Source organism: Podarcis cretensis, assembly GCF_951804945.1.
Source record: "Podarcis cretensis genome assembly, chromosome: 5".
NCBI classification, from domain to species: Eukaryota; Metazoa; Chordata; class Lepidosauria; order Squamata; family Lacertidae; genus Podarcis; species Podarcis cretensis.
The window spans coordinates 80,956,568-80,983,921 of NC_137174.1; the positions used below are offsets into that span (position 1 = coordinate 80,956,568).

At 42.0% G+C, this 27,354-nt stretch overlaps 1 protein-coding gene across 1 annotated transcript; it reads right to left on the bottom strand.

Annotated features, from left to right (window-relative positions):
- Nucleotides 1-4,902: 4,902 nt before the first annotated feature.
- Nucleotides 4,903-17,532, bottom strand: CCNL1 (cyclin L1). The gene is made up of 11 exons (XM_079975807.1): nucleotides 17,222-17,532; nucleotides 16,773-16,847; nucleotides 16,360-16,469; nucleotides 10,512-10,632; nucleotides 10,127-10,191; nucleotides 8,419-8,518; nucleotides 8,208-8,312; nucleotides 7,522-7,663; nucleotides 6,686-6,797; nucleotides 6,486-6,584; nucleotides 4,903-5,671 (listed from the first exon to the last, which is right to left on the bottom strand). The coding sequence occupies exons 1-11, from the start codon at nucleotides 17,495-17,497 to the stop codon at nucleotides 5,323-5,325; spliced, it is 1,554 nt and encodes a 517-aa protein (XP_079831933.1). The 5' UTR covers nucleotides 17,498-17,532; the 3' UTR covers nucleotides 4,903-5,322.
- Between the last annotated feature and the right edge of the window lie 9,822 nt (nucleotides 17,533-27,354).

Consider the following 27,354-nt stretch of genomic DNA (forward strand, 5'->3'; position numbering starts at 1 on the left):
TAGGATTGTGTTAAAAGTTATAAAATGAAGGAAGTTCAGACAAATTGAGGGAAGTAAAAAAAATGGAATTAAGAGGTAATTAAGAAGTTTGAATGTACAACTTTGTTTTCTTTTTTTGTATTTGTAAACCAATAAAAATTAAAAAAAAAAGGTTGCCCTTATTTCACTGTCAAGACAGCAGGCTGTCCAAAGCATTTTTTTAAAAAGAGAAAGTTTAAAATACTAGTTCAGTTCATACAAAATATGAATTGAAATTAAATGGTTTTTTTAAAAAATATACTGATAAATTATGGTTGCATAAATTTAACTAAATCATTATGAAGGGAAAAAAGGCAAAATAATCTCTCCTTTAAAGGGGGGGGGGCAACCTTAGAAAAAAAAATCCCCATTCACCATCACTCAGGTGTCTGGTTCAGAGACAGGTGTTCAGCAAATCGACAAGTCTTGGAATGGGGATTCTCGAGATGGACCCCCAGAGTATAGAGACTGCTGTTTTGCTTTCCCTTCTATAGAAAGAATTCCCAAAATAAATGAAGGTGTTCCATCCATCTGGGGCACACAATGGCCCACTTGGGATGCAACGCTAACCCAGAGCTCAGTGTGACCTGTAAGATGCTTCTGATCCTGTATTTCTGTATGATCATACTCCTAAGACCTTTCTCCCTCTCTGGGAGAGGTAAGAACCCTGAGGTTGGACCCTACATTTCAGACACATTAGCAAACCATCTGCCATTATAAAAATATAATCACTTGATGGATCAAAACAGCACTTGGCTCGTCACAATAGCTACCCAGAGGCTTTTGGAAAGCACACTGGCTAATGGAGTGTTACAAGTGGCACGTAAGAGCAATTGATATACAGTATATTGTAAGAGCTAAAACTATGGTTTTCCCAGTAGTGATGTATGGAAATGAGAGCTGGACCATAAAGAAGGCTGACTGCCAAAGAATTGATGCGTTTGAATTATGGTGCTGGAGGAGACTCTTGAGAGTCCCATGGACTGCAAGAAGATCAAACCTATCCATTCTGAAGGAAATCAGCCCTGAGTCCTCACTGGAAGGACAGATCCTGAAGCTGAGGCTCCAATACTTTGGCCACCTCATGAGAAGAGAAGACTCCCTGGAAAAGACCCTGATGTTGGGAAAGATGGAGAGCACAAGGAGAAGGGGACGTCAGAGGACAAGATGGTTGGACAGTGTTCTCGAAGATACAAACATGAGTTTGACCAAACTGCGGGAGGCAGTGGAAGACAGGAGTGCCTGGCGTGCTCTGGTCCATGGAGTCACAAAGAGTCGGACACGACTAAACAACTAAACAACAACAACATATTGTAAGAGAGACTTCTCTTTGAGAGCAGACAAATCAAAGACACACTTTAAAGCACTACTGGTTTCAATGGGCCAAAAGTATGCACATGCCAAAATCTCAATGAAATCAACAGTAACACAAGAGTGCTTTTAAGGATGGGAAGTTGTCCTGGGAGGATGACATATTGAAGACCTCCCTCACCCCACAGAGATACTTCTGGTTGTAGCAGCATAATCTTCCATGGGTGTCTCTCCTCCACTGCTGGTGTTCCTACAGCAGTAAAGGAGGTGTGTGGGGGGGGGGGACGCATGCCAATAGTGAATGATGTGAATAGTGAAGGCTTTGGGTCAGCCTTGGACAAGGGAAGGAAACAGCATCAGTCTTGGAGTAGGCATACTATTTCCTCAGCAGCTGCTCCTCAGCCAGTGAAGATTTGGACAGCTGTGAGAAGCAGAGAGGCTACACGCCAGTTCCTCTGCTCACCTGCTGTGCAAGATTGTGCTTCCAGGTAGTATTGGCCTTTCAGCTGAGGATCTTCAAGCAAGGCAGGAAAACAGCAATCTGTAGGACGCCCAAGCCTCCTCGATAAAATTGCCACCATCTGTATGCTCCTACTTTTTGATAGCTCTAGCACAAGGGTCAGCAAGGTATATCTTGCCTGGGCCGGATCGGTCCCATGGAGATCCCTTTGTGGATCTCCACATGTGCCTGCAATTTCCGGCGCCTGTGCAGATGCAATTTCAGGCACCACGGAAGCGAGCACCTGTGCTGCGCTGGTTTAGTGCAGCACACGAGCGGGTCGCTCGGTTCAGGGGTGGCTCGTGGGCCGGTCAAACAACCTCTGTGGGCCGCTTCTGACCCATGGGCCTTAGGTTGCTGACCCCTGCTCTAGCATATGCAGTTCTCGATGTAAAAATCATTTTTAAAACATTATTGTGGACTATCATCAGAAATCCTGATTCCTATTAATAAACACTGTCATCTAGTGGCAAATAGGTGTACCAAGAGCTGTGCTTTGACTAGCCAGTCATCGAAGTTGCTATCAGAGACGCAGGCTGGGGTCAAGTAAATTAATACTTGGGATAGCACCTTGCAGTCCTCCCTGCAATTAAAACTCTGAATACAAAATGTGCTTTTAGCTCTCGGAGCTCATCAAGCAAGGCTTTGCTATGTTTCTGAGGTCAAAAGGAATTTGCGACTTGAGCTATACAGCTCTGCTGGGCTTGCGAAAGCCATGATCATATGAGAACTTGGTCTTTTTCCAGTTGAGGTCAGTTGTTATAAAGAATTCAGTGTCCAAATAGCAGGCTATATTAAATCTATCTTCAAAGATGATACCACAGGAGGTCAAGGTTCATGGGACAAAGGGTGCAATCCAACTCCGATAATCAATGGGAGTCATACATCGCTTTCAGCAAGATAATACAACCAGCAGTGGCAGAGAACGCAGGGTGGTGGCAGCTAGGAAGTTGCCAGGACATCTGTCTAGCCCTCTTTCCAACCCTAGCAGTAGTGTGTCACCTAGTTTCCTGCAGATGTTCTGGGCTGAGGCTCAAACTTAACCATAACCTGCTCCCAAATGTGAAAGCAGCACATGCCATCTTATAGGTAACATCCACACTGTATACTTAAAGTGTGTGTGGCTGACATCAAATAATCCTGGGAATTTGTCTCATAAAGCTGCAAGTCCCAGTACCCTTAAACAGTAGTTGCCAGGATATGTGCTTTAAATGTATGGCATGGATGTGACCATAATCAATGAATGTACCTGGGGCTACTGATTTCAGTCTAAAAAGGGTGTGTGTGTGCATGATAAACTCACACCAGGCAGTCAGCTTCTCAGATCACTCATGATTCCAAGGTTACTCAGGACAGGACATTGCCATCTCTATGCTATTTCTGACCTTCCTCAGTGATAACCATCAATATCCTTCATTTAGCCATCCCTAGTACTTCAGATGGGCCATGAATTGCAGCCAATGCACTCATTTTGTACAATTGCAGCAGTTTAGAATGCTTGTATGTACCGTATTTTTTGCTGTATAAGACTCACTTTTTCCCTCCTAAAAAGTAAGGGGAAATGTGTGTGTGTCTTATGGAGCGAATGCAGACTGCACATCTATCACAGAAGCCAGAACAGCAAGAGGAATTGCTTTCTCTGTGCAGCGATCCCTCTTGCTGTTCTGGCTTCTGAGATTCAGAATTTTTTTCTTCTTGTTTCCCTCCTCCAAAAACTAGCTGTGTCTTGCGATCTGGTGTGTCTTATAGACCAAACCTCAAAATTACCTTTTTTGGACAATTTCAAGAGGACCCCATTGGAAGTATTTACACCAAGGTCAGTCTAATCCAGGCTTCCTCAAACTTGGCCCTCCAGATGTTTTGAGACTACAATTCCCATCATCCCAGACCACTGGTCCCGCTAGCTTGGGATCATGGGAGTTGAACCAAAAACATCTGGAGGGCCGAGTTTGAGGAAGCCTGGTCTAATCACATGGTTAAAGCAGACTACTTTTTGGATGGAAAGCAATCCTCGAGCATTATTGTAAATAAGGCAACAGAATTCAAAGCCTAGCCTCCTACCATCCAGGCCTATATTTTTCTTTTTGCGTGGCTTTAAAGTTATGATACAGGGTTCAGAGCAGGATTCATGGGCCACAAACATTAAACAATAAAATGCTAGGACTTTTTTTGAGCAGTGATAAATGCAAAATTAAATAAAGTCCTCCAGCAGCTGAGGTTGAATTTAAAAGTCTAAGTGGCATTCCAAATAGGGGCTTTAAAGGAAATGCAGTGGTCTGCCAAGAACAAAATCAGAACGAGCTGGCGTAGTCAAAATAATTTGTTAGTGTGCCATCTCTATTCCAGTTGGACAGTGTTATCCTTATTGTCTCTACACATAAGCCACATCCCCTCAAAACTATGTCAAATTCTACATATAAATTCCTGTACAAGCTGGGAAGGGTAGCATGTTTACAGGTCACCATTAGGAACATTTTTTTGTGGCAGAAAAGGACATAAGACATGAGGAATAAGATACAGGGGGTCCTCTTCCTGCTACCGAAAGGCGCTCTGAAAGTTAAAGCTCAGGGCAGCTACAATAGATCCACAGTATTTGTTCCAGGACAGATAACATATTATGGCCACCCTCTTCTCCTAGTCATGAAAAACCAAGAATTAAAAATCTTGTAATATTATTGCACTTCCTATTACTAGCACAACAGCTTTTTCAGTTTGTATTTAAGCTGCAATGATGACTGGCTGTAGTCCTTTTTATTACTGCAATTGAGCAGCAAGCTTGCAAAACACTAATATGAAGTTTAAGTAGGGATGAGGAGGAAGGGAAATAATTACTGGCCATTTACATGCACGAAAGTCTAGTGACTAGTTCCATCCAACTCACTCCTTGAATTATACTCTGAAAAATAATCAAGCCATGCTACTTGTAAAACACCAAGCTCCTATACCATTTAACTCAAAACAAGCTCCAGTGAAGCAGATTTGTGTCTGTGTTACCAAGCATTAAAGAGTTAAAGCAATTTGGTATGAAAAATTCCACATATTGATGATTTAATGAGGTATTCAACAGAGTAGTTAAAAAAAAAAGAACAGTTGGTATATTTTATTTCTTGTAAAAAGGTTTTCACACATGCAGACTAAAACCAGTGTAAGAAAGTATTCACCATTATTTTAAACAAATAACTATACTTAAATAGAAATGTCTGCAGTATGCGTGTATAAAAATAAGGTACATTTGTACAGAAACAAATTCTCCAGTTTTTATATTGATACAACTCTAACACATACAATTTAACCTGATCATTGTTTTAAATCAGTTTGATACTGCTAAGGTATTTTATGTGCAAAAATTCAACACCTTTTTTTAAAAAAAGTCCTACTTATTGAAGGTGTTGGGCTTCAAATCAAATCCTAATTTGACTTCTTTTCAAGTTTCAAACAGTCCCGCACATGGTATAATATGCAAGTGTAACTAAAGGACAGTTCAGTCTGCCCCGTCAGCGCCTGTGTCTGCTGTGTCCTGAGCGACTGCCACTGTGGTGCTTTCCTTTATGCGACCTTTCAAACGAGCGAGATCTCTCTCGCCTGTCCCTGTGGTGTCCTCGCTCGTGCCTGTGTTTCTTGGTAACATCTGTGTGGTCCCTGGATTTGCTCTGAGAACGGGAGCGAGACTTTTTCCTTTTGTGACCGTGTCTATTTGCACCTTTCAACTCTTCTCTGCTGTGCTTGGGTTTTAAATGTGGTGATCCATGATTATGATGCCTCCGAGGACTGCCGCTGTGACTACGTGATCTGCTTCTGGATCTTGAGCTGTAGGTTCCAGAGAGACTCCGTCTATTGTTGTAACTTAAAATGCAAAACAGCACAGTATTTATACTTGCACAGCATACAAATTGTCTATTGCTTACGCAATGTGAAACAGCATCTACATCTAATCAATTTGACACGATATGGTCTTTTGTTCCTAATTTTCATGAATAACTCTCTTGAGAGATCACCTCCTACTACTTGTGCTCAGTTTTTGGAGGGGCTGTATCTTGTTACTGTTTCTTAATTGTACTATTTGCAAAATAAAAATTAAACTTGTCCCAATACACAAATTCCACCTCATTACTAAAGAAAACCGTATCAGACACCTGAGATTCTCTCTCACTCATATCTGTATCTGTCTACAATATATAAAAATTGCTTTCAAATTTTAACAGACGGGATTTCTTAGGTGCAAGAATGTGTTATTGAATCTGTCCACTTGGGAGAATCCCAGGGCTACATAAACTCCCATAAATGTTATTTCATGCAGTATTTCTTCAGTTAAGTAGGGTGACAAAATTTAGTTTACTGGCACAGCAGTGGCTAGGTCGCATGTACCAAATCCACAAAAGATAATCTTGCTTTTAATGCATATTTAAGCTGAAACACTGTGGTGATATTTATTATTTCATTTCAGTGTTCCAAGAGCTTATAAGTTGCCAACTTTTGATGTTTAATCATAAAAGTTACTCAAACAGCTTTAGTAACTTTGTATGTTGTCTCAAAGCAGAAGGTGTGATATTTTCACATTAGAAGCCTTTAACTGCTCTTTATTTTCATGTTACTAAGCTTCCCTTCAGAAAAATATAGGAGAAGGAAAGTTATATTTAACCATTATTTAAATACTCACTGTCTCCTTGGGGAATGGGATCTGGACCGTGACTTTGTTCTTGACTTTGATCTGCTAGCACTTCTGCTGCTTCTACTTCTTTTGCTCTCTTTTCTCATACTGGATTAAAACAGTAAGCATCATATCAATTTACAAATGCATATAACGACATACAACTTAGAATGAAGTGAATAAATCATATTTTACAGACTGCTACCTACCCATTGTAAGGGCTCTTGGAAACCACTTGTCTGTCTTCTGGTTCTTTTTTGATTATTTTTGCATTGATGCACAACGGAGATTTCTCTTCCGCTTTCATTTCCCTTGGAGAGCCTATTAATTGAAATAACTTATGGTAAGAATGTTGAAGAAACAGAACTCTTGATATTATACTTTATAGTGAATTTGCTAATGCAAGTTTCTACAAATGGCATCAAACAAGGTTCTGATCACACGACAGATTTACATTTAATTTCTTACTCCTATAAGATGTCACATCCCCCCAATTTTCTTTCTAACGTAGTTTTAATTCATTTTCATCTTTAAAATGATTAGCACAGGTATCTTACCACATGTGCATGACTGTATATATGTGTGGTGCCAGTAAATAATTCAATAAATCAAGTTAAACTCTTAAGAATGGCACAAAAATAGCAGAAAAACAGCTAGCAATCCCATGACAGTTTTTGCACAGACTCTTGAGGCCTGTGGAGTGCTGAGAATTTGAAAAAGGAGGTTTGGTGGGAGCAGCTGTGGTGGAGTTTAGTGGAGTCCTCTGGTAATGAGGAAGACAGTCACCATTCATGCCAGTTTGGCAAGTACTGCTGGCTTTTTAAAGGGGTTTTCAAAGGTTTATAGGGGGTTTCCCCACTATATTTCCCATATCCACGCAGTACCTGGAAACCTAACCCCATGTAAGTGGGGAGATGCCTGTATATAAAGGCTGTAATATTTGCTCAGTCAGACATTCAGGGACTCCTAATTCTGCTCCGATTTTTCTTTTAAGAATTAAGTAAGTAGACGCAGAATCAAGTGGACATTGTTACAAAAAACTTACAGGGCTTGGAAGCAGGGGAAAAGCCTCCCAACGTGGAAAGGGCTGGCGTTCCATCCGGGTTTAATCCTTTTGCTTTTAGTTTAGCTTCTTGAAGTGCCATTTTTCTCTTTTCAACTTCCTTATCAAGTAATTCATAGTTAGGCTGCAAGGAGAACCAGAGCGGGCATATAAACACACACATGTATCTCTTTGATTTTTAGCAAAGTATCTTATTTAATTTTTTATTCCACCCTTCCTTTTGATTGTGGCCAAAGAGGCACACAAAATAAAATACAAGTTTTAAAAAGCAATTAAAATACTAAACCTTGTCGTTGCCAAAATGGAGCTTAAAATTAAATTACTTTATCACAGCATGATAGCAGCTTCCATGCAGCACAGAATCCTGGAATTTATACAACTTAGCAATTGCATCAGGGTTGCTTGAATTTGCTCCCAGGAATACATAGCTTCTGTTCCAGGCTGTTCAGACCCTCCTCTAATGGCTGAGTTTGGAAGCAAAACAGAGCCTCTCAAAAGTATAGCACACACTCCTACACACTTGATGTGGGGTGAAGGCTTCTAGATATAAATTTTAAAATATTTCTGTGTAAGAAATTGCAACACTCCCCCCCCCAACTCCCTAAAAGAGCACATCTTTTAGCATGTATGTAGTACATTTCACCCCACCTGCAAGTACAGACAGTTACCTTCTTTCTCGTATACAACTTAAGTGTTGTTAAACATATCTCTTGAATTTCTTCTTCAGTAGTTCCAAAAAGCAAAAACCAATGGGGACGGTTAGGCAAAGGAATCTGGAGGAGAAATTATTACAAAAGCGGGTCAGAATCTGAAACTAGACAATTTTATTTGAGATTGTTGAGATAAAGGTATGAGTGAAAACAAAAGACAAATTCTTACCTGTAGAGCTCTAGCTGCAAGGTAGATACAAGCACATGCTATTGTCTCTGGTTGAAATCGAACAAATACATTGGTTCTGAGGCTGTCGTTCATGTAATTCCTGAAAAATATGAATGTGAATTTGTTCCAAGTTCTAAGGCCTATTATGAAATCAAAAACATGAAGTTGGAGACTCAATCTACTTTATTATTTTTTCTTCACCTTCATACTATTAATTTAGATTCCAAAACGTCAAAATAAGTCTTAAAGACAAAATGCCTCAAATGCCCCAGGATCATTCCAACGTACAGGCTCTTGTCATCTCTCTAGAACTCAGGAAAGTACAAGCTGAGTTTTATTTTGAGTTCAATCTTTATCACCACAAGTCGTCACTATGCAAGTCGTCACTATGGCTTTACATACTATTATGTACCTCATGATTATTCTATGAAGTGTCCATCAACTAAGATTTAACTCTAAAATCATCTGTTCACATGACCACTTTAAAAAAGTCTAACTACATATTTAAATTGTTAATTCATTCTTTTGTCAAACAAATCAGTATGTTTTATTTAGTGCTAACAGCAACAATAGCTAAATGCATCTTCTATGATACAATGTAAAAACAAGATCTACAGGATATGTACTTCATTTCATAAAATTTATATACCAATTTAGCATCATTTTATTTTTGTAAACGGTTAAGCACTTGTGCATTCCAATTATGTCATGGGAATGATTTAAGTACGTGCTTAACACTTCTACTAAAAACAGTGGGATGTGACTGGAACTTGCTAAATCATTTTTATCAGCTGTTTCCATGGACTTTTAACGGCCCATGTGCAGAGAGGCTGCAAAGACTTTACAAAGTGAATGACATCTATACAGATGAGATACAAATATAAACTATAAAAACTCTGTGAAGTCAAGTTCTAACAAATTAAAAACATTCTTAATCACTGAAAATGTTGGTACTCAAAATTGTTATTTCAGAATTTAGTAATAAACTTTTGCTTCTGAACATAAGGGCGAGACCTCCAAACATGCCAACTAATCTACTGTGGATGTTTGCTGGTTGCGAAAAATATGCTCAATACACAAAACAGTAAATAGTTAGGCATGTGCTAGTCCCTCTGCATGCACAACCCACCGCCAAAAAACCCCCAACCACTAGAATCCAAATTGAGACAAAACTGGAAAAGCAGTTAATTAGGAATCTGTGCTACAGCTAGACTTTACCATTTATGCTGACAGGTCATGTCATAACTAGAAAAACAAATACACATTTCATATGTATGTTGAACAGATACTTCTAGAATCAGATATACAAATCCTTTTGACACCCGGACAGAACTAGAAGATGCTGCCAGATGGATATGGACCACTTCAGTAAATCTTGGCTGAGAGCTTGCACTGCACTGGCTGGAGAGAGAGGCAGCCAATCAGGCCATCCTCAGGTCATGAGCTGTGGTGCAGAGGGCAGAGTTCTATGACTTACCATCAGAGGCTACCCTTTAATCAAAGAGTAGAAAAAAGAACAAAGTTAAATTGAGTTCTCCAAGAAAATGTGCTATGAAAGCCACGAAAATAGTAGGCAGAAAACAAGCAACGACACACATTTCACAAAGCGTTTACAAACTTACAGTTCATTCTTTGGTATATTGGACACCAAGCTTGTTTTTTTTCTGCTACTATTTTCCTGGCTAAGAGAGAGAAGAGGAAAACTTACCAGGCTGTTTGGACGAGTGTTTGATTACGTTCACATTCTAAGACTTGTAAGTACATAACAATGATCTGAGAGAAGAAGAAAAACAAAAAGGTAATTAAAACACCATTTAAATGTTAAGGAACATCTGTATCCACATCCATCTTGAACATAAAGCAAGGCAAACTTAAGTCTTAGATCTCATAATCTATCAACCCCCATTTCTGATGAAAATTCAAAATTCCACTCCCCCTAACCTTAGCTTACAATTAGGAGTTTTACCCTCTTCCTAGAAACAGGCATGTGTTCTTGAGTTATACAGGTTGTCATGTCTAGGAATTGTTTACCTTTCCTGTCACCATCAAGACATTTTCGCAGTTCAATATTGAAGAAACTTTCGTGGACTCACCTTATGTGGATGCTTGACATGAACACAAAATCCCAATTCCTTCAGCACCCTCCTTTCTGCTTTGATTACTTGATTTTTGGTGTTTATGTAGTTCTGATCAAGTATCAATGGGCTTGGAGTCCTACAGTTTGTAAGAAATAGAGTCAAAACGGTTTTCTATATCGAAGACAACGGCTTTTCTGTTTTCCCTTCCAACCAACTAATGGCAACAGAAACCAGATTCTAAACTCCTGCAAACAAGTTTTAGCTTTAATCTTGTGCTGTCCAAGTTAACTAATTCAGTACAACTATGTTAACTTTAAAAAGTTTTCCTATTAACATTCAGAATTTCACATTCAAAAACATTTCACTTCACATAAGAGAGATGATATACAAGGCTAAATTCCAAGTAATTCCTAGTGATGTCTTTTGGGAAGATTCCACTCTGAAAAGGAGCATAGTGGTGAATTCATCATTCAAATTACCACTATAGTTTCAACATCTGTAAAAATAAATGTGTTACGCATGGGAAATAAAACAAAGTTATGCTTCAGTCATTTATCTTGATCACAGAATAATCTAGATTTCTAAATTGTATGTAGACTTATTTTTAAAAATGTACTAACAAACAAAAAATGAATACTATGCTATAGTAACGAGAACTATGTTATCAGAAAGCCCTAAACGGACTTGGCCCTGTATACCTAAAGGAACGTCTCCACCCCCACCGGTCAGCCGAGACACTGAGGTCCAGTTCAGAGGGCCTTCTGGTGGTTTCCTCACTACAAGAAGTGAAGTTACAAGGAACCAGGCAGAGGGCCTTCTCAGTAGTGGCACCTGCCCTGTCCCAATGCCCTCCCATCATGTCACACAGATAAACAAGTACACGACTTTCAGAAGACATCTGAAGGCAGCCCTGTATCGGCAGGTTTTTAATGTTTCGTTATGTTTCTTATATTCTTAAATATTTCCCTAGGGTGGCTAGGGAAAACCAGTCAAGATGTGTAGGGTATAAGCAATAAATTATTATTATGATGAACATATTCCCTACCTCTAAATCCCTTTAATCATCTGTTTTATCTTGTATCTATGTCACAAATCACTAAGAAAGCACATAACCTAGTTTGTTAATACAGTTGAGGCAACATTATACTGTTCTCCATTAGTTAAATTTAAAATATCTTGCAAGGAGCAAGTTAAAAATATTTTACTGTGGCATTATTATGGAGCATAATACAAGCATCTTTATGTATAAATAATTTATACTGGTTATGGATAGCCTTAAAACAAAGTCTCTTCTCATTAGTTATGTACTATCTACAAGCAATAGAATGCCTTTCTATGTAAAGATGCACACAGAATACCATTTTAATATTAAAATATTTTAGCTTGCATGTGTGTAGTGTGTGTGTATTCCCCTACCTTCATTTCCATTGTTTTCTATGTTGAGATTGTAAACATCTTCAGGTAGTGATGTGTCCTCTTATAGTCTAAAGCACCATGCACAGGGATTGAACTATATACACAATCAGTACTATTTACTGCGTTTTACAATGTTTGACATTCAGCAAACTGACTGAAGATTATGGGGCTTTTTTAGGAGGTGTTTCAAATCCTTTTATGTATAAGAATCATAAACTGCCTACAGCACATCATCTGAATTCTGCCCCTGCATTTAACTAAAACAGGGATAAAAGCAATTCAAACTGCATTCTTTAGCTGTTTATGGTAGAATGACACTTCATTCATGAAAACTTGATAGTGAGGTTGCACTATATATTTCCTAGATTATCCTGATCCAAAAACCAAATGCACATTACTGCACTGAAGACAGCTTAGCTTCGCTAAATTATTTGGTAGTGCTAACCTAGGCAAAACAGCCTGTAAGATTCTGTGCACTGATATAAATTTACCTTGTGCTCAACATAGAAAACCTTAAGAAATCTGTATATTAGCACTTGTGAAAGAGGCTTCATAACATACAGGTATTTCCTGTTTCCACTTCTTGTTGGTATACTGCCCAAGGTTAATTCAAATATTTGTAAGGCAGAGTGTTGATGCACTATATACTTCTCAGAGGAATGTTCATTATCATGCACACCCTGTTCCAAATGTAACTCTCAGTCATCTTGCTGTTACAGACCTGCACAGCTACCTTATCCACAACTTAATGCAAGTTACTAAATGTCTCAAAGCGCATATTTGCAATATCAGCCCTACTAAACTGTTTCTGAGAGAGAAATATACCTTTTTAACTTCGCAAATTAATTTACTTCTAATTTAGGTGCAAATCTAATTAGACTTGGCAACTTGTTAACCTGAATACCGATATTTTATGAAAAAGTAGTTGGGAGGGGGAATAGATGCCACCTTATAGAGCCAAAAAAAGATTGTAGAAACTGTCTCAAGATACCGGATTAGTTGTCTACCAAAATTTTTTAGATCTTATATTTATTGCGATAGCATGTCAATTATTGGGCTTAGAGTCCTGGGTTGTGGTCATTACATTTTTGCATTTTAACTACATACCAAACTCCTGTTCGGCTCTATGCAACCTGTCCAGTTCAATCAAGTAAGCCCACAGACTGCCAAGTGGCTAGCTATCCTACATTTCTACGCTGGGCAGGGAAAAGTGGAAGTCCCCCTCTCTGCACCTACTATGAAAATGCAGGTTACTAGCATCTTGGGAGACTACTTTTAAGAATGCCCTCAGCTGGCAAAAGGACAGGCAGAGTGACAGGCTTCCTTTCCTTGGCATATGCAAATTTTATGCAGTTGTGTGTAGAGTTCACCGTAGCATTAACAGTAAGAACGCAAAAAGGGTGCTTTCATATCAAACCAAGAATTACATCAGCTATGCTTAAATATTAGGCACTGAAAACAGCCATGGCGCTGCATAAATTTAGAGTTGTGTTAAAAAGTGTAATTATTACAATTTTAGAGGGACAAGAACATGATTCTCTGAAGCATAATACCCTGAGGAAAAAACTTTCCCACATATTTCACTCCACTGCTTCAGCGCTGGAATAATGGCTCAACAAGGGGAAGCACTTCTTACTAAGATGGCAGTAGGCATCTTATCAGTTACACATGCATATCAAATCAAAGTCCGACTTTAGAGTTCAACAGAGGTTACTCCCAATTAATTTCATCCTCACTTGTGAGACTTGCTTCCAATTAAACCATGCACACGATTGGGATCAAGCAGCAAGTCTGCAAGGTAACTAACTTTTAACATTCCTTGTATAAATGTATCCAGAAGTTACATCGAGCAGCCCATCAACATTCATGTATATTTGCAGATATGGCATGAGTTATGATGACACTCTTTCAAATTCTGCCTAAAAGGATGTCAGGTTAAGGATCTAAGCCCCAACCTGTGAAATACTAAAGAAGAGTGACTTGACCCACTAGGAATGCAGTAATATGTACAAGCAAAGAGAAAATTATATTTGTTATGTTTTCACTGCTGTTGGTTTGTTGGCATAGCCTTCGATACAAATTATGTGACAGCTCCAATGCATGCACAAATGTTGTGCTAATTCCAAATGCTTCACATTAACAGTATGTACTGTTGACAAAAATCCAACCATTCTTGTCTGCTGACAATTGACTTTTGTAGCAGCTTTCCCAGCCTTACTACCAAAGATCCCTTTTTAACTGGAGATGCTGAGAATTACTCCAGGCAAGCAAAGCCAAATGAGATGTTGCTCCTCCCAGTAAAAAAATCCCATGTGCAGAGAGCTTAAAAATTTGATTTTTTTAGTGCACACCTGCCTATGATTGCAATGCTTTTTACTTTTAAAGTATTTATTTCCCCCAGTTGTTACAAAACTGTACATCATATAGAATGTGCACAAAATTTACTAATTGTGAATAACCTTGGTAGCAGCAAAAGCACTCTGGTTTACTAAATGCTATTTATGTTCTTAAACAAAAATGTGCGTGTTTGTGGCAGTCAGTGCTATACAACATCAACCACTTTTTGCATTCTAAAGTAAAAACTTTTCTAATGAGTCTTTTTCCAGCGAGTACTAGATTTTAGTAACAAATACTACAATTGTACTTGAGTGAACTACATTAAAGGTGAAGATTTCATTAAATACACAAAATAAAGCATTGAAATGTGACAGACAAACTATTAAGCACAGCATACCTAAATTTGCTAGTTAAAATTCTAACATTTGGCTAATTTCCAAAAACCTGGACAGCAAAGATGAAAGCTTAAAACAAGATACAGGAGTTCTTCCAAATGGTTCACCAACGGCCAACCTGTCAGTTCCCCGATTCCAGTGACCTATTCTCAGAGCACTGGCTTCTCCTTGGGGATTTTCCATACGTCACTCACTGTTGCCATGACGACAGCTTCATCTCTATGAACCACTCCACATCACCCAGGCTTTGGTAAATGTAGCTGGTCGCTGTATAGTCGGTTGCAAGGGAAAAAAGAGCTAAAGTTAATAACATGTACAACTGATTTGTTTGTAAAACTGTAACACGCACAGAATAATGCTTTCATCCCATTTTAAAAAATGAGCCTGCATGCCAAAAATGTAAGATTTCTTATACTTGACTTGCTCCAGACTTTTCAGACAGTATTTGTTTTTAAGTTAGCTAAAAATGAATCAAGTAAAGTACATCTGCTTGAGTAAGACATCAGCACCCAACATGACATGCCAGGTTTTTTATGGGAAGACTTCTTTTTTAAAGAATTATGTTTTTCATCTACCCGCCATGCTACTTTTCAAATCCTGGCCGGACAATAAATATTTATATTATTAATTAATTATAACTTCACTTGAAATCTAGACAGTGAGGGAGAAAGTCTTAGGTGCAACTGTTTCATTCAAATGAAGCTGAATATTCTTTTTAAAATAAAAAAGACTTGAAAAGAAAGTATATTAGTACATGTGCACGTTACCTGTGTATAAACTAAATCTACCTTTCTGAAAAATAACTTGTTTTGCCTAGATATGCTTTTAAGCGGTAAGACACATATTTGTATGTTGTTTTTAGGATGCCTCAGTATCCCACAAGATTTGGCAAAGAAAAATAAGCTCTTAAAAATGTCCCTAAGTAGTGAGGATATCATTGATATCAAGCCTATACGTATTTACTAATTAATCAAGAGACAGTTTCAGAAAAAAATATTCAAGATAGTCTGCAAGTTTTCCTATGTTTAATCTTTCCTTACTCCTTTATATTTAAAGCTTTACAAACCCACAAATAGGGACAGCTCTACAACAATCACAAAAGCACACACAAAATTGAGACTCATCTGATGTATAGACAATCATGCTGAATGACAAGTGTTGTTCCTGTAATTCTAGATGCACATTGCTTCCAGGATTCCTTTGTTTATATCGTGAAGATACCATTAAAACAGGTATATGCTGTAAACCAAACCAAGCTGTCAACTTTCCCAACAAAACCACTACTATAAACGTAAATAGGGTAAACTTCAGTCTTCTGCTAAGAGCTTGAGAGACAATTATACACTCTCTACTACACTAAACATGGACAGTGGTCCAACAAGACCCAATATACATTTTCAGTAGTTAACATGTAATAAAAGATAACTACAAGTTTCCACTACAAAACAAAAAAGCAAAGCAAAACAAATCAAACAATACTAGCTCAGACCTGACTTCATCCAGCTCATCAAGATCCAGAGTTAAGAGATACTTCAATCCACTAAGTCACACTAACACACAAAATCAACAAAATTCAAGCCTATGTCAGCTGTTTATCACCTTCAACCTGATCAAGCCAACCTACCCAAGCGGAACCTCTACAGCCTTTGGACTACATTACAGTGGGACAGTGTACAGTGGTACATTGTGTATACCAAAAGTGGAGCTGATCTTACCTTTTAGCTCTTAACTGGCGCAAGTGATGGGAAACGTTGATCACATCTCTTATGCGACGAGGCGCTTCTTCAATTTTGGAAGCAAGATTGATGCAGGCCATCGCAACAATCTGAAAAAGAAGCTCATTGCCGTGAGAAACTTGCTTTCCCCAGGAGTTCATACACAACACATTATAAACACGGCTAGGAGCTAACCCTAATGGGAGATACGCCAAAGAGACATCCACCCAAGCCAGAAACACTGCTGTGGAGACTCCTTGCCTGAGGCAAAAGAGTGGAGTCAAGATGAACAATCCTAGCTGAAAACACTCACTTCATACGTTTGAATGGCCTTCAGTACCTCTTGCTCCCTCCCCAAAAAACCACAACCAACGAAAACATTAAGCCTGCCTACACCCACCAAAAAAACTCACCTCGAAGCTGTGCTTGACGAACGACTTGGAATAAAAGAAGCGGTGAAACAACACCTGCCCGGTCGCCATCGCCACCTGCGAAGACAATCCCCCGGCGGGGAAGAGACAGGAAGATAAGCCATGTTAGTAACAGGCGAAGCGCGCATGCGCGGAGGCCAGCTAACGCCTCCCACCCTCCCTTTTCCGGAAGCGGCATCGGCGCCGGGCCTGTCAAGCAGGCCGAGGTCGCCAATCCGCCGCCATCTTGTGTCCAGCGCCCTCCTTTCCCCTCACGGAGCCCCGTCTCGGGTCAGCGCGGGCGGGAGAAGAGAAGAGGCGCCCTTAGGTGGCGGCGGCGGCGGCCTCCCTGCCCTCACTCTCCTTCCCCTGCCCACAAAGCCGAGGCCGAGGCCTTGGGCTCCGCGGTAGGCCCCGTCGGAGGCAGCCCCCCCCCCTCCCCCGGCGCTGACCTGCGGCAGGCGGAGCATGATGCCGGCGGCCTGGATGAGCTCGCAGCCCAGGATGCGCAGGTCCGTCTCGCTCTGGAGGTCCAGCCCGTCCTGCATGGAGGGCGTCGGCGAGAGCCGCTCCTCGGGGATGAGCGAGTGGTCGATAGTCAGCGACACCTCCGAGTACAGGCGGTCCCCGATGAGGATCCCCGCGGGGGGAGCCGAGGAGGACGCGGCCGGGGCGAGCGAGGCGCCTGAGGCGGCCGGGGAAGGATGAGTCCCGCTGGAGGAGGCCATGGCGAACGACCGCACCCGGAGCCGGCCACGCACGGAATAACGCGTTTGCGCCCGGCGCCTGATGACGCAGCGCGGAGCGGGGCGCCCTGGGAAAAAAGAGTCCCTCCCGCGCTGACGTCAGGCGAGCGGCACGTTCTTCGCGCGTGAACTCGCCTGCGCGAGACGGCGAGGGGAGGGGATGGTGAGCTCGAGCTGCAAAGAGGCGCTTGGAAAGCTATTTCAGGCCTGCGATTTCAGGGCGTCAGAATACAGTTTCGGGAAATGTTGCTTGATGTTACAAAAAAATTACGAACAGCTGCTAGTTGGCAGTCCACTTCCTCCTGCAAGTAAGAAACGTAGCATTTCAGGGATGTTTTAGTTCAGCCTGTCGCTGCTCTGCTATGTTTCTACTTGCAAGGACATAAAAAATTGCCATAGGAGCATGAACATAGCCAAGGAGGGGGACAGCTGCCCCTCCTATAAAAATACAAATCTGAGCTTCTGTTCCCCCCCCCCCCACAAAAATCCTGGATACGCCCATGCATAGGAACCAACGGCCTTCCATAAAGTATTTTGTGGGAAGTGGATGGGAATTGCCATTCAAATGGTGCATGTGTGCCACATCTTGTGATCAGTTAGGTGGGGAGTGGCTTACCTCCACCCCCCCAGTTTCCTGGTTGCTCCCCTGTATATTATGCACGTGAACACACAAAGGGAAGCATGAGAAGTATGTTCCCTTTATGTGCTCTTAGAAATAGTTCTGTTCACAGATCTGCTTGCACCATTCCATGCTGTTGCAAGTTTGGGCAAAGGCCCAAAAGAAGATGGATGCAGGACTCGCCCAAGACATTTTGGCACCTGAAGCAAACCACAAGATGGTGTTCCTGTCTGATTCACAGCTGTTTCAAACACCACACTATTTTGCCACAGAAAACTCACGTCGTGTATTATACATCTATTCACAAGTGGGTGTTTTTGTGGGTTGTTTTTTTTTTTTTTTTTTTTAAATGCTTTAAAAAGTGCTTTCTGTGTAGGAAATACAGTAATTGTTTGTCGACATTTGTCTGCAAAGAGCTTAAGGCTATATACATAGTATCTCCCAGTGTCAGATTTACGTATAAGCTAAACAAGCTATTGCTTAAGGCCCCACTCTCTTGGGAGCCCCCTAAAAAATTAAAGGAAAAAAACAACTGGATGTACATTTCCAAAATATAAGATAAAAAACAAATAAAATAAAACCTACATACAGCAACACCTTTTAGGTCCATAAATTACCATATATTCAACACACAAAAACGACAATTTCTTGTTGACAAAGGACAGCTGGACATATAAAGGGCCCCATTACCTTCAGTAGCTTAGGACCTCACTCCCCCGCGCCATATTCTTGTCTGTCACTCTAACCACTATACCTCACTGCAACATTTACATATGTAACAAAGCATCAGATGAAGAAATCCCATCAAAGTGAAGACAGTTAAGAAGCAACACAGAGTTCTGAGCCAATATGAAGGCCTCTTATCCCAGTCACGCTTTTTGAACGCAGGTCAAAATAGTTGCCTTCCCTCTGTTCAGCTGAGTGACTGAGCAAATGTCCCAAACTGCGCTTCATTTTACGAGGCGAACAAATGCCAGGAGGTGAGACTTCCTTGTCTGCATCATAAGTGCTCTGGCTGGAGTTTCCTGGTAAGCGAGAGAAAGGTGCACTCTGCGTATGCTCAGGAGCAGTGTCCAAAACTCCCATTGTTCTAGGCCGGGGTAGGCAACCTAAGGCCCGTGGACCGGATGCAGCCCAATCGCCTTATCAATCTGGCCCGCGGGCAGTCTGGGAATCAGCATGTTTTTACATGAGTAGAATGTGTGCTTTTATTTAAAATGCATCTCTGGGTTATTTGTAGCGCATAGGAATTCGTTCTCCCCCCCCCAAAAAAATATAGTCCGGCCCCCCACATGGTCTGAGGGACAGTGGACTGGCCCACAGCTGAAAAAGGTTGCTGATCCCTGTTCTAGGTGCATTTTGAGACCGGGAATTCCATTACCGCAAGCTGCTTCTGAGCTCTGGGTACTGTCCTGCGCATAGCTGTCAACCTTTCTGTTCCAGGAAAATTTGCTTATTCCGAATAGAATTCCTCGCAAGAAAAGGGAAAAGTCGACAGCTATGGTCCCGCGCCTAAGATTTCAGATTAATACTAGACCATGTGAAAAATGAACGTAATATTTTAGCTGCAGTTTCTTCATTTTCAGCTTTGTGTTCTTGTTATAAAAAAAGCGCGCCTGGAAGGATGCAAACCCAACAGACTTCCACTCCATATTTCAGCGGCTGAGTCTCTTCTCTCACTGCTGCGACCTCTTGCAAACTAACCTCCGCCGTCCCCTCGTCCCTCTCCGCCAGTCTCCGCCCTCGCCGGCTTTTCGCAAGAGCTTGGCGCAGCTCGCACGCGCACGTGGGAAATTCCCAGCATGCCAGCCGACTTTTCGGAATCGGCACCGTCGTCATTCCGCGGCTTTCTGGTCGGTCTCGTATCCTTCCGCAGCCTCCAGGGCGAGCCGGGACTTCTTTCGGCACAGAGCCGAAGAAGCGGGCAAGGGGGGAACGTGCCGTGGTTGACAGAGAAATAATGTGGCAGCAGTTATAATGTGGCAGGCGCTCGGTTCCCGTTCTCAGGGCACACCTTAGAGGCTTGAAGGACAGCGAGGTCCTTCTCTCCTTCCCCCCAAGGGGGGGGGGAGCTGCTAAATCAATCAAAATCAATACAAACCAATGCGAATCTGAGGTGCTGAACCCCCCTCCAACAAAAGCCTGCCCTCCCTAAAAAAATACTGGCTTTGCACTTGCAAATCACGTTTTTAGGTTGCTGTGCACACAGGAGAGGAAGGGTTGAGGATGCTTTCGCTTAATAATAATAAAAATATAATAATTTTATTTATATCCTGCCCTCTCCAGCCAATGCTGGGCTCAGAGCGGCTAACAACAGTAAAAACAACAGAGTTTAGATAAAATCACAATTAATTGAAATACATTCTAAAATCAATTCAGAATCAAATTAATGGCAACCATTGGGCTAGAGTTCTATGAGGATTACTGAAGTGTGTGGTTTGTTTGCGCCCACGACCTCTCCTGAACTTCCAACGAAGTTCAACTTGCGCATGTATGCAGTGTTATAAGAAAAAAACTGGTCCTGTAACATGCCGCCCCCACCCCCCCCAACTACTATTAGAGGCATACTAGCTATGGAGGCTTGGTGGCAGCCCCCAGCATACCTGAGCATTTGCTGGGGCCCAAGGCACCCTGTGAGGCTTGCCTGCTTGCTGCCCAGTGTCTGCTGCCACAGAGCTGACGTCCTGCTCCTCCTTCCACCGCTTGCTGGCACACTTTATCAACGCTGCTGGCAATGTAGTGGGGCAGAAGCCAAGTGGCCACCGGTCTCCTAGCCAGAGGCAACGATGCTTTTGCCGAATAACGCTGTGAACAAGCAGCGGAGTCGGGTCACTGCTGGCTGCCTGACTCCTCACCCTCGCAAACGAGAGGGGAGATTGGCAGCTGCTCCATCAATGGGTCCCAAGTGGGTAGCTTCCTCAGCCCCCGCTCCCAAATGTGGAGCCACACCTGTCTAGGATCCTATACATAGCGTATATTTATTACGACTCGCAGCTGCTCTTAGTCGTCTTCACTATAAATTTGCCTAACCTTCTAAAGTCGTTGGCTGCAATCGCCACAACTTGAGGCAGCAGGTCCTAGAGCAGGGGTCAGCAAACCTTTTCAGCAGGAGGCTGGTCCACTGTCCCTCAGACCTTGTGGGGGCCGGACTATATTTTGAAGGGGGGAAAATGAACAAATTCCTATGTCCCACAAATAACCCAGAGATGCATTTTAAATAAAAGGACACATGCTACTAATGTAAAAACACGCTGATTCCCGGACCGTCTGTGGGCCGGATTTAGAAGGCAATTGGGCCAGATCCGGCCCCCGGGCCTTAGTTTGCCTGCCCATGTCCTAGAGTTTAAACACACTGTGTTTGAAAAAACAACTTCCTGTTGCCTGTCGCAAATTTCCCACTATTTGTCCTAGGACCCAGGTTCTAGGATTATGAGAAGAGAAAAGCCTTTTATCAACACTTTCCACGTTATGCTTGACTTTCTACATCTCTGTCATGCCCTCACTTATTTGACTTGTTCTCTAGACATCCCAGATGTTGTAAACTTTCCTTGCTCCTGCCCCCTGGTCATTTTGGTCGTCATTTTCTGCACCTTTTCCTGTCTTGCAACAGGATGTTTCAGATGCAGGGACTGTGGGATATAAAGCTGTCAGTCAAGTCCAACATTCCAAGAGGACTAACTGCCCTCTATGTGGCAGGCAGTTTAGTCAGTTGGTTGCTGCAAGGAGTGTTAACTGGTAACTGCACGGATGCAGTCTTCTCTTGACTCACTACTATCTAGTATATAGTTTATCTGTTATGTAACCGAAGCCTGCCTTCAGGAACAACTCTGTAAACCTGAATGAATCTGATAGTAAAGTAGTTTATGTTAATATGATTCAGATTCATGTGTGTTTTCTTTAAGAGGGACAGAAAGGGATTATCAACCAGGAAGGTATAATTATTGATAGGACTCAAACGAGTTAGCAACCCGCTTATTGCTGCATAAACTCAAACAGGGGATTGTTTAAACTCTGCTAAATTATATAAACCTTCGCACAGTGACCAGAACTACGGACGTCATTCCACATGTGGCCACGCCATAGATCTGCATAAAAGCATCATGAATTGGGCAGTTTCATTTTCCATTTCCTAACGATCCCTAGCACTGAACATTCCCTTTTCGCAGCTGGTGTCCTCTGAGTCAACATCTTCATGGTTGTTCTCATCTAAGGGTCACATGTGTTTTCTCTTACGACCTTTGGCTGGCTATTATACCCTATTGCCTAGTTCATAGTAGCCAGCCTTTTTGGTCAATATCTCCTTATACCTATCACACATACAACCAGTGCTATTTTACCCTAAAAAAAAAAAAAGTTTAGAGGTCTCCTTATACCTATCACACATACAACCAGTGCTTTTTTACCCTAAAAAAAAAAAAGTTTAGTGGTACTCTCATTTTCCTACTCATATTGAAAAACCACCCCTCATTTTCACAAAATGTTTAGGGGCATGTGTCCTCCTGCGTCCCTCCAGAAAAAAAGCATTGCACACAACTGCCTGCAGGCAAATCATTGGACATTTAACTCTGCAGCACACCAGGTCAGGGCCACATCTCTGCTGGCTAACTACCTTCATAATCGCTTTTTTAAAAAATTACCGTATTTTCCCGTGTATGACTAGGTTTCCCCCCTAAAAAATAATGTCAGAAATTAGGGGGCATCTTATACACAGATAGTGCCGAGGGTGGACTGTGTATTTTTGAGTCCCCCAAAACAGTCTTATACATGGGGGCATCTTATAGATGGAAAAATACGGTAAATTAGGGCTGTTTACTTGGAAATTTGCAATCTGTGAGATAAAAAAAGGGAATGTTGATTCCTCTGGCCTTATCCTGTTGCTAAAGTCACACAGGTGGCTAACTCACCTGCCTGTTTAACTTTGACCCTTTGTCATTGGGACTAAGATGCTTTGTCAGCTGTGGCTAGCCACATTCCTGGCTGGCGTCCCCTAGTTGTTGTAGCAGCCATTTAAAGTAGCAGGAGCTTACTTAAAAATAAGTGTGTGAATCAAGTGCTCTAGACTCGAGTGAGTGGAAATTTAAAAGGGGATGGTGCTGTTAAATCAATTCACACTCCCCTCCCCTTCCTGGAAATGGTGATTTATTTATTTTAAAAAATGCCTTTATATCCCAATTTTTCTGCTGAGGAGCTCAAGATGGCATACATGGTTCTCCCCTCCTCAATTCCCACAACAACCCTGTGAGGTGGGTTAGGTCGAGAGGCAGTGACTGGTCCAAGGTGAGCTTCGTGGCTGAGTAGGGATTTGAACGCTGATCTCCCAGGTCCTAGTCAGACACTCTAATGGACGACTGAGTGAGGATTAAGGAGAGGGTGTGAACATTCCTCTGGGAATTCAAATATTCAGCTCATTATACTCCCTGCCTCGGTGTGCACTTTTCCAAACTTACACAGTCAAGTTTTAAGACTGGGCTACAATCTGAGCTTTCACTTTGAACAAAGGTCTGCACCTCCTCTTTAGCTTGTAAGCTGTACTTTGGGCCTAAACAGAGCTTGAACGGGAAACTAAGCTTGCATTTTGCTTTTAGGTAGAATTTGCAGGTCCGTAGAATTTCATTTTAGCTGTGCTCCCTTTCCAACGCCAATAATCTTGTGCCATCTAGTGGAATTATTTGGTTTCACATAACCGTCCTTACCAATGCAGTTGACAAATGAATCCTACACAGAGGTATTCAGTTTGCCGGGACAATTTCTTGCGGAGATGAGTGCCTGAGAAAGCAACTATTTTGTAATGTGTGCATGGTGATGTAGAGTGCTGTGTGTATCGCTCAGTCTGACGGATTGGCCTTCATTCCAAGCAAGGCGCAGGGCAATGTCGCTCCATCTGACAAGTCCGAACATTCATTCAAAGCCAGATCCTTTTATTGCAATGGCTGCCTTTTGCCATTCACACTTGGAATTTGTGTTCAGCAATCCTATTGCTAAGGGCTGGGCTAAATGAACTCCTGGGGTCCCTTTCTACCCTGTGATTCTGCGTTTGTAAGAAGGCAGCTGCTCATATGGGTCAAATGTATTGAGCCAGTTTAGTTTGGCAGAGATCCCCTTTTCTTAGGTAAAAGGTAAAGGGACCCCTGACCATTAGGTCCAGTCGTGACTGACTCTGGGGTTGTGGCGCTCAACTCGCTTTACTGGCCGAGGGAGCCGGCGTACAGCTTCTGGGTCATGTGGCCAGCACGACTAAGCCGCTTCTGGGGAACCAGAGCAGTGCACAGAAATGCCATTTACCTTCCCGCCGGAGCGGTACCTATTTATCTACTTGTACTTTGACGTGCTTTCGAACTGCTAGGTTGGCAGGAGCAGGGACCAAGCAACGGGAGCTTACCCCGTTGCAGGGATTCGAACCACTGACCTTCTGATCAGCAAGCCCTAGGCTCTGTGGTTTAACCCATAGCACCACCCGGTAGATGGGCTTTATTGATGGCTCACAATAGCTGGTTTTAAGAACGGCTTCTGGAACGGGGATGCCTCTCAACTGGCTAATAAGTGTTAGAAAGGAAAGGACAAACTCTGTTTCTTTGAGACAGACACAGGAGAGAGAGGGCTGAGTTTAGACTCTGAAAAGCCTAACAGTATCTAGGGCTGCCAGTTCCCTCCCTTAAAGACCGGATGTGAATACTGCGAACTTGGGGTGTCTGCTGGTTTAATGTTGCCCCTCCATCTATGTTCAACCTGTATAAATGTAAATAAACACAAATACTGTATGTTCAAAGGCTTCTGGTGACCTCATTCCAAAGGAGGTCGGGTCTCACTGTTTGGAGAATCAAGGTGAGCACAGCAGTTATGTATGAGACTTTTGAACTCTCTTGGTTCAGTGCTAAAATTAAAGTTTAGTAAACGGTAGCTGAGAAACAATAGTGATCAGGCTTATTAACCCTGCTGTGCCTCAGCTCCACCGGCTGGGGGTGTGAGAGGGATACACACCCAATGCCTAAGCCAAGGTTTCCTACATCTGATATTGGTAATGAAAGTTGTGGCCATTTTAGATCCCAGTACATGTTGTCGTGTGTGAGTCACTGTTCTCGTTCAGTCACCAGGAAGGGAGGGGGTCAATAGTGATCAGGCTTAAGTCCAGCATTCCTCTCTGTGGACTTTTCCACTCTTGATGACCCTGAAATTTTTCTATCTGCTGTGTGCAGTAGTGGGACTCAGTCTGATTGTGCAGCGCAGATTGTGAAATTCAGGATGTGCTGAGAATCAGGGCATCTTCACTTTGATTTAAAAGCAACACACACATGCTTTGAGTCAGTTCTTTTGGTGACGGTTTCTCTCTCACACACGAAGGTGGAATCTACACACATATAAAAAAAAACATTCTGAAAATGCTTTTTTAAAAAGCATTTTTAAAAACACGTTGAATTTTCCATAAGGCTCACCATCGCCATCTAGTGTCACATTATATATTGCAGTTAAAACACCCTTAAAACATTTTATAGCTGAGTCCTAGGTATCCTTTGTGGGACTTAAAGTCAAGCACACACAGGATTGGGCTATGTGAGATGCTTTGTATCTTGTCGAACAGGAAAGGTGTGATGACAGATAACCCAGTTTCCCCATTCTTTCTCATCCAGCATTGTTCCTGCCTTCCAGCATTTCGCCAAAACAGTTTTTAGACACAGTTAAGAAATTATTCATATATTCTCTGTTCTAGTTTTTCCTCTGGTAATACTGCCACTTTGATAGCAGGCAGACACCTTCATCTGCACCAGATACGACAAGACATTTTTCTCTTCCATATCAGCCTCTACAGCCCCAACTAATGCTGCAATCTTTCAACAGCTTGACTTCACCCCCAAAGGCACCCTCCTCCATTGTCTCCCCAGATGCCAGGTGGGTGCCAACAATCAACAAATAAAAACTTCAACAGCTTGGGACCAGTTTATCTTAACCCATATGTGCCCACTTGACTGCTTCAATCTGTGGAACTTATTCAAGTGCTACAAAATGTTTGTTCTGCAATTGCCAGAAATTGACCCTTCATTGTGGCAGCACCTATTCCCCTGAATTTCCTGCAGGAACCTTTGCTGTAAAGTTTTCAAAACCTCCCAAAAACTTTTTTGTTTAGACAAGGTTACCCAGATATGTAATTTTATTATGTAGATTTGTTTTAGAACTGATGGCTTTATCTATATTTTGATAAATTTTATGTGTATTTGCTTTTTAAATGTATGTAAACTCATTAGAGGTTTTTATTAAGTGGTGTGGGTGTATATCTGGATACATAAAAAGAAAGCATCAATATAAATGTGTCACCTCTGATGTCTTCGGAAAATCTACTCTTTAGTTTCTAATGTTAAATATAGCCATCCTGTTGGTGAAAATTAAGCACGTCTCCTAAATGAAGCACATTCCCTTTGCCATGTTCTGTTCGATCCAGCAGGAGGCAGCATTCCACTATAAGAATTATCCAAAAAGTGCTGAACAGGTAAAAAGAAAGATGAACTAAATACTCGCTCATTTAGAACACTTCTGGATAATGGTACTCCACAATTTATAGTTCAGCTATTCAAATACCAATTGAACCACCTGGTCCTACAAGCACATTAAGGTGCAGCGTGTGGGGACCTTAAAACAAAACCATAATCAAAACACACTGGGTTCAATTGCCAAAGCCTTTCCCCCCAGGTGCCTGCCTGCTTTCTACCCCCTTTAAAAGGTAAAGGTACCCCTGCCCGTACGGGCCAGTCTTGACAGACTCTGGGGTTGTGCGCCCATCTCACTTAAAAGGCCAGGGGCCAGCGCTGTCCGGAGACACTTCCGGGTCACGTGGCCAGCGTGACATCGCTGCTCTGGCAAGCCAGAGCCGCACACGGAAACGCCGTTTACCTTCCCGCTGGTAAGCGGTCCCTATTTATCTACTTGCACCCGGAGGTGCTTTCGAACTGCTAGGTTGGCAGGCGCTGGGACCGAGCAGCGGGAGCGCACCCCGCCGCAGGGATTCGAACCGCCGACCTTTCAATCGGCAAGTCCTAGGCGCTGAGGCTTTAACCCACAGCGCCACCTGTGGCCCTTCTACCCCCTTTAACGGTACGTAATTTTCTTTCTTTTTTTTGTCAAACGCATAAAGCTGAATACGCACAAGTTAAATGTGCAGACGTTGTGGGCTTACTCTATTTAAAGAAGAACTTTCTTTTAACCATCCTGAATCAGAAGGAATCTGTCCTGA

What these genes read in the sequence shown, in the direction of transcription:
- CCNL1 (XM_079975807.1), bottom strand. Translation starts at nt 17,497, where the DNA reads ATGGCCTCCTCCAGCGGGACTCATCCTTCCCCGGCCGCCTCAGGCGCC. An exon ending in AGTTGTATACGAGAAAGAAG is followed by an intron (nt 7,664 to 8,207) that starts GTAACTGTCTGT and finishes TTCTCCTTGCAG; the next exon opens with CCTAACTATGAATTACTTGA. An exon ending in TTCCCCTGCTTCCAAGCCCT is followed by an intron (nt 6,798 to 7,521) that starts GTAAGTTTTTTG and finishes TTCAATTAATAG; the next exon opens with GCTCTCCAAGGGAAATGAAA.